The sequence below is a fragment of the Typha angustifolia genome, chromosome 1 (assembly GCF_048772165.1).
Source record: "Typha angustifolia cultivar Huaian chromosome 1, ASM4877216v1, whole genome shotgun sequence".
Lineage (NCBI taxonomy): Eukaryota > Viridiplantae > Streptophyta > Magnoliopsida > Poales > Typhaceae > Typha > Typha angustifolia.
In genome coordinates this window covers 10063514-10076029 of record NC_133239.1, presented here as the reverse complement: position 1 = coordinate 10076029, position 12516 = coordinate 10063514, and the positions used below count along the sequence as shown (strand labels likewise).

Below are 12516 nucleotides of genomic sequence, written 5' to 3'. Positions count from 1 at the left end.
GTGACTGGCAAGCCCTTGCAGTGTTCTTGAGATTGCATCGCTTAATTTGTAACTGCAATTTGTTCTTTGAAAGTGAAAGCTTTGGATTTCAAGATGATAGAATTGGGTCATCAAAATTAACCCGTGCGTGGATTTCAGGTTGTTTGATGCTATTATAACTATTAATTGGGGTTGTAATATATCAAGCAACATTCAGTCTGTTCATGTTCTTGTCTACAGAATCTTTGAACACTTCTGAAGGTTTCCACTGAGGGTGGCTGCAATAACTTTTTCGGAAATGTGAGATCAATCAAGTTAAATGCATGAGAAGAGAAGGTTACAAATTCATTAGAAAGTGGGTGGCAGTATATTTAACAGAAGTTGCCGCCGAAGGCTAATGAGATTGTGCTTAGATAGTTAAAAGAGCTCGTATTGTATGAATATTCTCGAACATCAGTTTAAATAATAATAATAATAATAATAGTAAAATTCTCAAAAGAGTAAAATAAAATAAATTGGGATATGATTAAGTTTTTCATTTCTCGCGCAAAAATAATAGTTGTCAAGGAAGGAAGTCTAAAATGGACTTCCCAGCAAATCAGCAACCCTAATATTCACTTCTATCACAAAGAACATTTTATTACCCAAATTGCACAATCCAAAGAATGAAGCGAATTTCTCAATGATAAACTTGTGTGCCATTACAATTTCTAAAATGGTGTGAATATCATAGCAAATCTAATTTTGTCTCTCCTTTCAGAGCTAAATTACAATTTCTACATCAATTTCATCAAAAGAAAACGAAAGATATATAATGAGGGAACAGTGCATCCAAATGCACATAAATTCTCAGAAGGGTTGGCGATTAAAAATGTATATCCACTATACTGCCTTAAATGGAGCTTTTCACACCTTGAAGCTTAATAAGTTCTGCAGGGACACACTTCTCACCGTCCAAGCCAGCTGAAGCATGAGCATTTCTGAAACGGGAGAACATATTTTAGACTGCAGAAATATGATATTGCACAAATTAAAGGCAGAGTAAGCAATTCGTTGTAAAGAAAATCATAAGAAAGATTCACTACAACAAATACGTGGATTTTAAGAGTATGAGAACAAACAAGAATTCAGTTTAAACATTCAGATGATTTCTTATTCAGAAGCTTTCAAGTGTGACAAGAATCCATATGGAGTTCTTCAAATTTGGATGATCACAATATTTTCTAACAGAGATTTTAGTTCAGGAAGAACTACATATTCAAATGCATAGAGATGAGCCTCGCACCTTGACTTGAGGGCTTTTATTCTTTTCATGACTGGTAGGGTACGGTGACCTGCCAGGAACCGTTGGCGATGCTCGATCCTCTCTCAGCTTCTTGAAGATGCCAGTATAACTGTCACCTGATTCAGCCTTATTGTCATCCCAGCCACCAAATGGCGGCACTGCCAAGTCTTGTTCTGGCTGTTATGTTAAAGAAAGCAAGACCATCTTATTAGTAACTACATCTCTGTGTATTTATGCATGAAAATATTAAATGAGAGTAATAAGCCAAGACTCTACAGATTCATTCCCTCGTCCACCGTGCTTCCTTCCAACTTTTCCTGGGGCATTTGAAGCATGCTTATCAGATGAAGTTCTTCTTTCAGAAGAATGATTTGATTCACCTCTATATGTAGGCTTTGATTGATGAATTGGATTGAGTGGAGATTGGTTAACACTCATTCTGTTTGGCCTCCTTTCAGGAGTGGCATTGTTTGCTTGGCCCTTGTATTGCTGTTCGTGACGAAGAGAAGGTCCTGCTGATCGTCGGGAATCAGTTTCTTGCCTCCTCACAGATGCTACATCCTTCGGTTTTGGATTTCCAGTCTCAATTCTAGGTGCAGATGCATCAGCAGGTTTTGAATTAGTTTCAGCATTTTGATCAGTATCTTTCGGATTGATCACCATGCCAGTGTTTCTTTTTTTTCGAGCGTCGTCAAAGTATTGTGTGTAAGGGACATTGCCAGAATCCCATTTGCCAAACTCAGGAACATTAGCTTGCTGTTCAAACAAAGTTAATTTAGCAATTTGTTATTTCACTGATGAAGAGGAGTTAAAGACCAAAAGAAACATAAAGAAATCATCGGAAGACATTGCTATTTCAGACATGTTGGGTGGTCTCACTCCAAATTCAGATTAAATGCACCAGCAAGTTTCATTCATTCCAGTTCATTTGATAATGAAGCAGCACAGTTATATTCTATTTCCTGCATTGAGTTTTTGATCAAATGCAAAGCAAATAAGGTTCCCAATGAGTTCATTATTGATTTTTAACATTCATAAAGTCATCGATAAGGAAGAAAGCTAATAAAAAATCTTGATTGACTGATTCTAACATTTGTTACTAATCAACGCAAAAACTTCAGATGCCATACTTCCACCTCCCTATCTTCAATCTAATTGATGCCAAACCATTGGAAAAGAAGTCCTCTCATGTTGTCCACTATATCTGCTACAGCCGAACTTTATCAGATTTCTCTCGAGTTATTGAACCATGACATTGAAGATAACTCTTCTCTAAATAATTTTTTCTGTAACTCTTAGTCATCATTAGTCTTGTTCTTATCCAGACCCCCTCTTTTCGCAGAATGAATTTTTCTGATAAAAAAGGGCCTGCAAGGAATGATTTCATTGAACAATACTATGTTCAAATGTTTACTGACACTAGAAATAACTTCTCCATGAAGATCTTTTAGAATTGCTGGGCCATAAGAATATAAAAACTATACCAACTCAATATCTAAACAACAACAAAACTCTAAGGTGATGTTTACTTGGCACATAAGGGGAAGGGGTACTTAATAGTGAATTATGCCTCCCTTATATATTTAAACAAACGGCCACTTATACGCATTTTGGCCAAGTCTTACATAAAGTAGGCCATGCGAAAGTTTATACATGAAATCTTATCTCAGGCGAAAGAAATGTGATAAGGATATGTGAACAAGGATAAGAGAGATATTTACCAATTTACCCTTTTACACTATTCAAAATAACGATATTTCCTTATAAAATAACAAGCATAATATCTTACTATAAACCAATAATAATTATTATATTATTATAGAATAAATAATATTCCCTCTACCAAAATAACTTTTCTAATATTTTTAAGCACAAAAATCTGAGAAGTAATTATCTATTTTATATAACGAAAATTTCTGATAATAATTTTAAAAAACATATGATATTTTATGATTATATTGTATAAGTTAATTTTATTTGTTTAGTTATATTAAATATATTATAACTAATACACTCAGATGGGCATCATGGTAATTGACATGGAAAATTATCAACAGTACCAGTATGCATAAATGTAAACAGTTAACCTAATTTACATATAAAAACGTCAACAAACTTATCCAACTTATTCTTGATTAACTTTACTCACCAACCAAACAAGGTATCAAAGTATTAGTTGTTTATGTCCAGCTCCAATTCAAGCAGTATATATAATACATAATTCAGAGAAAAGAAGGATTTGATTCTAAAAAGAACAAGATTAACAGGAAAATGAGAAGAACCTAAAAGATTACAAGCAGATAATTTAGCAAGGATTTCTACCATACTCTAAAACTCTCTCTCTGAAACCAAACAAAGGAACCATGGCCACTTTGGCCAGGGCATGGGTCAACAAACACAAATATGGGCAATTTTTCTCCTAATTATATTGCATCTTAATCCAGGTTACCACCAATCTCTTCTCCTTAACCCTCTACAACTTATTCAAGATTCTATTCGCTCTAATCGAGAATTCTCGAATCAAAACCCAAACCCAGACAATCTGTCTGAGAACAGCAGAGTTGAAGTCTCCAGCACAATCTAATCAATAATAAACATCAAATATTCATATGCCAAGAAGAATCAAAGAAACAAAAGAGGAATAAAGAACCAGATGCCCAAAGAATCTAACTTTTTCTTTCTTTCTTTCCTTTTATTCGGATAAAAACCTCAGAAAGAAAAGGCTTCAACTTTCTTGGCAGTAACCAAAAAGTTCACATCCGAACGCATGCAGTTCAATGTGAAGAGAAAGCACTCACCGCCATCAGAAGATGATAGTTTTTCCTCCCAAAAGGACTAAAGATGCCTCCTTTCTCCTTCCAACTACTTCTTCCTCTCCTTTCCCGGTATAAAAAGAAGTCGCCTTCTCCTTAGACGCGGAACCGAAGACTTATTTGGAGCCCCCCAGACGAGAGAGAGAGAGAGAGGGGGGGGGGGGGGGGGATAGAGAAGGGAAAGAAGACCGTTGACTCGCGCCACCCAGCCGTGTTTGATGTCTTCAAAGTTCAAACGTATTCAAAAACGTGCTGATATCTACATACATACATAAATACAGACATGCATGCATTTCATACATATATAGTGTTAGGAAATTTCTATTTCAACCCCTCCATTGTTTTCTTATTTATAATCCAACCCTCTGTTTTTTTGGGGGGCTATCTAAAACACCCTTCTCTGTTAGTTTTCTTCATGGAAGATCATTCTATTAGTAGTGTTTATCTTAACATACTTCTGTACGAGATTAAATATGATCCAAGGTGTTCTCTCAGATAAGAAATTGATAATGGGTAAACAGAAGGGTCTAATTGGCTAATGCCAAAAGCAAATTTGGGGTGGAATGAAAATAATAGAAAAAATAAATAAAAGAAGGGGTAAAATAAAATATTTCCTGTGGTGTACTCCTTAATGGATAGCCACTATCTTTCCCAAACCTAACCCTATATTTGGGTGACCCAATTTTGATTTCCAAAGGCCATGTTGGAATGCTGTATAATGATTTTTAAATCATACCCATAGAGTAATGTTATAAGTTTATTTGTCTTATTTTGTTTAAATTAATTACTTATTATCATTAAAATTAAATATTAAACTATTAAAACTATAGGGCTATTTATTTATTTGAGAAATAACGGGCATGGTCCGATTATGAAATTAAGGAGAAGAATTTACAAAGTTAAATATTATAAACGAAGGAGAATGCGAAAAAGGAAATAGGACAAGAGTGGGTAATATGACTCCCAGTTTTGCCATAGATTAGCAAATTCTAGATAGAAGCCAACCGGAGCCGAGAGATTTAAATTTGAAGATTCTATTGTTGCACACTCGTCAAATTTTCTATCTGATAAAGACAAGGAATTCATAAGTCTTATGAAGGGATGGAGAGGTCGCGAGATCCTGATAGAGTTGACTACTAGTGTGAACCTGATCTTCAAGCTGATGTTGTTTGTTAGAGTATAGGGAAAATGTAAGAAAATGTTCCCACTAATTAGATCTCCATATCAAAAATGCATAGGAGATAGGTTATGAGAAATTTTTTCTAGCTAAATTAGATCTAGTATGAAGCTTGTATAGTCTAACTAACCAGAGAAAAAAAATTTAAGCTTCGAAAGAAGATGGGATCACCGAATTATATAGAAGTTAGCAAATTTCACAACTAAGAAGTTGAGAAGAAGGTAGTGAGATTTAATCGAATAAGTGCTGTTGGTGTTGATTCTTCGCCGGATCTTATCATGAGATTCTTTAAGAAAAAACACTATAAATTTAACTTTTGATAGCCAATAGCTTATGAGCGACAATCAAATTAGAGCTTCTAAGTTCCAAAAATAAGAGTGAAAGATCCTAGATGACCGCTCTTCTAAGTCCTTTAGCAATGGTGAAATTTGAATATCTAGTCGCACGAAAGGCTCATATGGTTGAATATGGAGTTATCTGGTGTATAAGCTTTCTTATTTTTTTCGTTCATGTTTATAGTTGTGGCTATCTTCAACCTGTTTATTTCATCGAATAATTTGTCGTCAACAATTTGAAGATTGGTGCCTGTATTCCATTTTGATAACACCTCTTAGGAGTGAGCCTGAGAGGTTTCATTCAACTAGAAGTTTGGAAGGAGCTGAAGTGTTTATTAACATCATTCATCATCAACACACTTGCATTTAGGTTTGATCTGTTGTTCAGGTGCTCATTAAAGAGACTTGTTATTTTAGAAGAGTAGTAAATCATTTATTATTCAAGGGATTATTTAAACACTACGATAACTTCTAAAGGGATACTTAAGTAAAAACCGATTAACTAGAATTTTTAAAGGGATAAAAAAAATATTCAGACAAAATTTAAGAAGATATTATTATAAAAACTAGTTAAGGAATATTATTTTACATTCTTATGGAATTAATTATTCATAACTCCTTAGGACCTTATCATAACTCCTACTTGGATGATGCACAAGTATTTATGTCATTTAGTGTTTATGGTTAAGTTCAAATAATTCATAGTCACCCATTGTGAGGCCCTAATTTGAAACCAATATCATAGTATCCTACACCTACACATTGAATCTGACTTTATACTCCTATATTTATATGTTGTGACCTTAGCTGAAAATTACTGATTCTTCATCTCCTCTATTTATATGTATTATTTATCGCAAAGCCAATAAATATATATATTAGCTAACGAACTTTGTTTTATTTGAGTAATAAGTTATAATACTAAAGGAATTTTAAAAATATCCTCAACCGAGTTATACTAAGGATATTTTAGTCATTTTAAAAATAAGAGTATTTTAATTATTTTAGAAATAAAATATTTTTACTTCATGAAATATTCTCACGGTTCTGCACATATTCGCTAAATCATAGGACTCGATTTATAAATAGTGATAGGATGTAAACCGTAATTTTATTAAAACGTAGGGTGTTATATATAAATTTTCCTAAATAAAAACATAATTACATCTTAAAACCCCCTAAACTTACACCAAACAATAAAAATGACCTCCAAAAATGTCTCTTTCATTAGTCATTTATGATAATCTCCTATATTTTAGGAAAGAAAAAGAAAAGTTGAAAGCAAAATGGTTACTTAATATATATTTTTTTATAAATATAGTCAAAGAAAGAGATATTTTCTTATATTTATATATTATAATATTATGATGGGTAGATTAGTTGATGTGGAATGGATATGATTGATGGTGCTGTGATGGATAGATTGATCGAATGAATACATTAATAATCATTGAACTGATCTCAACACTCCAATTTTAATAACATGAAGATAAGATATAAAATTTGGTGTTGGAATTATTTCCCAGAGTTGATCAATAATTTTAATTATGAAAATGATAGAGGTCATGATCTCATTTCAACACTATAATTATATTAAAATATATGTTAACCAATTACCAAGTCTTAATCAATATTATGCCAGTCTTTGGTGCTATTGAGTCTTATATGTGCAAAGGAAAAATTTTAAATAGCAAATTATATTTTAGTCATTTCCAGATTAACAACACCTCATCTTTGATCTATTTGTTGTTAAGCTCTTCTATTTTGTTAATAATACTTAGATGACACTCTTACTAACTATTTTTAATGCCGGATTAGGAATTGTTTAATAAGATAATTATATTTAAACTCCTAAATCATCACTGTTTTCACATACTAAATCTCTTTAGCTTCCTTTCTTGTTACACGTAAAACTCTTGAACTATTAAAAATCGCTCATTCTTTTAACGTCATAGATAAAATTTTGAGAAATTTTCTCTAAAGTATAAGAGTAAACATGCCATATAATCGATGCACGTGACTCGTACGTGATAATTTCTATATGGAAAAGAAAATAGAAACCTATCTGAATAAGTGTTTGAGATGTTTTTAATAGTACAGTGAATTTATGTATCACAAGAAAACATTTAAAGAGATATGTAAAAACCTGTGGAAGTTTAAGACTCTAAGTATAATTAACCTTTATTTAATTCTATAAATAAAGTTATAAAATACCACTGGGGCATGAATATTATTGCTTACTAATTACAATAACAATCAATAGTTAATAATTTCTACAACTTGTAAGTTCCCAAGTCCCTTTTTGTATACATTTTTGAGATAATTATACTTAGTCTTTATATTTTTATATACATTTCTAATCACTTTTATTATCTACATAAATCCTCCTAAACTAAGAAAAATATCTACGTAGACCTCTCAACTAAGAAAAAAAAATAATTACGTAGGAAGGACGGATTTTCTCAAGTCAGAAATTCTACCCGATAAAAAAAAAATAGAAAGTGTATATAAAAAATAAATATTAATTTATGTAGGCTAAACATATATATTTTTTACTTCTAAAATAAATATCCCTTAAATCTTTAACTAAATTAGGAGGAGCTTTTTACAAAGTATATTTTTTCCGACGCTTATAAATACCCGTCGGCGGCTCATGAGCCGAACAAAAAATCTAAATTCAAATCTTCAATTCGATACCTCTCTCTAATTTATTAATCGTAATATAATATCTCTTTCTATTTTATTCAATTATATTATATTAAACTTTGTTTTATGCATGGTATAAAGCATATTAGCATTTTAAATTCAACAAAAAATATATTAAGAGATATCAGAATAATGTTTTATCTCCATTCTTAAATTATATTATTCCACTATGAATTCTTTGGTCAAGTTCATCGAAGATTTTGACTAATCCAATCATAGTTTTGAATTTGAATTCATTCTTTGGTCTCCCAATAAACACTGGAGTCAATTATTAGGTAGAGGTTTAATTCATCGGGTGAACGAATAAAAATAGGGTTGATTTGAGTTGGTATAATTAATTATTTATCCAATTATCTCTTTCTCACAGGAAAAAAATAAAGACTATGATTTCTAAATATTTGGAGTATGGAAAAGAAGAAGGAATTAGAAATAATATTGTATTAAAAGCTTATTAATATTAGAAATATATTATGAGGCTCATATTAAATAGATTAAAAAGAATTATATTCAAAGAAATTCTTTTTATGCAATATAAATCCACTGCTTTCTTTGTAAAGTCAAAAATAATTTCTGAAGAAAAAGTCAAACATTGGCACACTTGCTTTGACAAAGATAGCTTATGCCCTAACATACTATATATATATATGCTTGACTTACCCAAGACAATGCTTGGGCAGATGGTGTTAGGATTTCCAATCTTTTAACAAGTCAACTATGCTTACATTAACCATATAATTATATTTTTAATTAGGTGTCATATTTGGATAGATTAATTTTATTACTAACTCCCTACTTTTTTTATTTTTTAGTATAGAAATTTTTACAAATCAAATATTACATTTTACTTATTTTATGATTCGTAATCTCTAAGGATTTTGTAATCTGACTCTTATTTTCTTCTATAATTCTCATTTAACACCTTGATATTATTTTGGCTAACCAATATTGATTAAATTACTAAAATACCCCCAATATTCTCTGTTTTTTTTTTATATCTCTCCACCATCTTCCTCACCTACCTTATCCACTGTCCTCATCGTCGTCGTCGCCGTCGCCATTACCTTTCCTTATCTTTCCCCCTCCCCCGTCTCTCTCTCCTTAGAAAAAGAAGACGAAGAAGATAGGGATAATTTAGGTATTTATCAATTATTTTATATATTATAGTATAATATTTATTTTTTCCTTCTTCTTCTTTGGTAAGAGAATTAGGTATTTATAAATTATTTTATATATTATAATATAATATTTATTTTTGGGAAAGAGAAAAAGCAGATGAAGAAGATAGGGGTAATTTAAGTATTTATAAATTATTCTATATATTATAATATAATATTTATTTTCTAGTACCGTCTAAATTAATCAACAGTATTAAATGAGAATTATAACAAAAAAAAAGTCAGGGTTACAAAATCGTATTAGATGAGTATGAATCATAAAATAGATAAAATACAGGGTGTTATTTGTAAAATCTCATTCTTATAATTTATATTTTATGATATGAATATTTATTATTCTGCCTCAAAATATTAGTGTCTAGGTGAGTTAACTTAATCATAGATGAAAAATAATATAATATCTTTGAATACGTTTATTAGATTAAGACACAATTAAATGGAGAATTAGATTTTTTATATTTTAGGTATATTAGTTTTTTATTTTTAAAGGTAGCAAGATATTCTATAACGTAGGGTCCAATAAGAAAAATATCCATACAGTAGGATGTGAATAATAATAAAAATAAAATCTAGGATGTTTTTGATTAATTTGTTTTAATAATTAATACTACCTTTGAATAGATCAAAGGAAGGCATTTGGAAGAAAATTTGAATGTTAGGTTTGACTTTGCGTATGACCTTAGAAAAATAATTAAGTCAAGTACGATTTGAATTAATTAGGACTAATGATGTCGGCAAGTCTTATTAAGGCCATGATAATAATTATTTAGTTATATATATCCATCAGTAAGGAAAGGGTCAAGCTTAGACTAGTTGTGCTTGAAAATTTATCAATAACCCCATACATTTTGCCTTAATTATTATGAACTCCCACTGTATAGATATTTATCAATCGATTTCTCTATTTTATTTTTATTATCTCAAAAAATAATCAGAAATTAAAATAGAGAATATTTCATTACTTTTAAAAACAAAGAAATAGAATACATAAATACCTTATTTGACTTTAAGTTTAAATAATTTCTCAATAATATATAGTTAATTTAAAAAATTGGGTGATTAAATTTTTTTTTGAAATTTAATACCAAAATCTGCTCCATTTGGTTTGAGTCTTATCCTTAAAAATATTGCTTCTTTGATTATGAACTATGTTAAGAGTGTTATTATTTTTTGATATAAAAAAATGAAAAAAAATATTAGTTTTGAAGGGAAAATAAAAGATATGTAGGAAAAATGAACCAAAATGCCCTTTGACCATTTGATTTTAAAATTAATATTGTGATTAATTTTTTTATTCTATAAGAAATTAGTATGATTAAAAATCTTATAAACTTTAAGTTTTCAACCACCGTGGCTTGTGAGTTTGCGACTATTAAAAAGATATTTTATTTTAATTTTTTATTAATTTTTAAAGGTTTATTGACTTACAAGTTTTGCGTCTGTATGGTTGCAGGCTTAAGACTTGTTAAGCCCACGACCGCAAAATTTAAGCCTCCATATAGTTAATAAATTTTTTAGGGATTTTTACCTATCATGCTTTATAGTTTACTTATTCTATGATTCACACTTCGTCTTTTAAGATTTTATAACCCAACTCTCTTTTACCCATAGATGGTACTAAAAAAAATATTCAATTATAATATATAAAATAATTTATAAATATTTAAATTACTCCTATTTTCTTCATCTTCTTAACGAAGAGGTGGAGGGAAGGAAATAAGATAAGGAAATGTGATGGCTGCGGCGACGACGACGACAACGATAATAGAGGAGATAGATGAAAAAAATAGTCGAGGAATATGAAAAATAAAAAAAAAATGGTGGGAATATTTTAGTAATTTGATTAATTTTAGTTAGTTAAAGTAATGTTAGAATGTTAAATAAGAATTATAAGAGAAAATAAGAAGTCGAGTTACAAAATCCTCAAAGACGAAATATGAATCACAAAATAGGTAAAATATAAAATATAATTTATAAAAATCCTAATTTTTGTAACTATTTTATTTATTTATATTTTTTAAGCCTGGTTGCAGTTACTATTGGTTATAGTCTTACAAAATTATAAACCCACATATAAAATTATTAGAAGTACATAACTCATATTTTTTTGGGAAAAATAAAATAAAAGGTAAATATTATTTTTCAGAAAATTTAAATAAAAGGTCCTCAAATATCATTATTAAATTTGTAAAATATGAATGGTAACAATTTTACGAGTAAAATAAAATATAATTTGGACCAAATAAAAAACTTAGATTCAATTGTATTTTCTCTCTCCTTCCTCACCTCACCTCTTTGAACATGGCTATAGAAAAGAAAGATTAATATTTAGTTTACTAAATAACTAAGAGCCGTTGACCAAGTCCAAACTCAAACTAGACGCCACACTAAAGTTTGGGGCCATTGTCAAAATCTCCGGCTGTCAAATGATGGAGTTAGGGGGAGAATATTACTAAAATATAAAAGATTTACGAAACTAAATTATTGTTTAAATTATTTCTCAAATTAGTACTACAGTAAAATCGCTATCTCAAACAACGATTTTTAGTTGTTTCTAATATATTAGAAAACTATTAGAAAAATTATTGTCTTAGACAACAAATTTTTTTTACTATTGTTTCTATATAAATCACTTTCGGACTAACAATTGTTATATGAGACGGTGATTTTATTATAGTACTAGTTTGGAAAATAATTTGAACTATATTATATTGTAGTAATATTTTGGTCAAGAGTTAAGGCCCACTATAGAAATCTTTACAAATGTCCTTAGTCGGGGGCTCAACGGTATGGAAATTTATACTGTATGATGCAGAGTGTCCCTAGTTGCCTTTTTTTATGTTAAGAATATATTAAAGAAATTTAGATTAAAAAAAAGTAATTTTAACTATGAAAAAATATAGTAGAAGAATGTTTAAATAAAATATTTTACCGTTACTTATTGTTTACTGCCCTCAAAGACAAATTCTAGGCTAAGCCCGCTCGGTCTATTGAGGCTATCTTCGAAGATATCAAATTTCTCACTTATAATTATCAAAATTGTAAA

The 12516-nt window shown here is 30.0% G+C and overlaps 1 protein-coding gene across 1 annotated transcript; it reads right to left on the bottom strand.

Annotated features, from left to right (window-relative positions):
* Window positions 1-628: 628 nt before the first annotated feature.
* LOC140767184 (RPM1-interacting protein 4-like) lies at window positions 629-4221 on the bottom strand. The gene is made up of 4 exons (XM_073107010.1): window positions 4063-4221; window positions 1541-2020; window positions 1265-1441; window positions 629-959 (listed from the first exon to the last, which is right to left on the bottom strand). The coding sequence occupies exons 1-4, from the start codon at window positions 4066-4068 to the stop codon at window positions 927-929; spliced, it is 696 nt and encodes a 231-aa protein (XP_072963111.1). The 5' UTR covers window positions 4069-4221; the 3' UTR covers window positions 629-926.
* Window positions 4222-12516: the final 8295 nt, after the last annotated feature.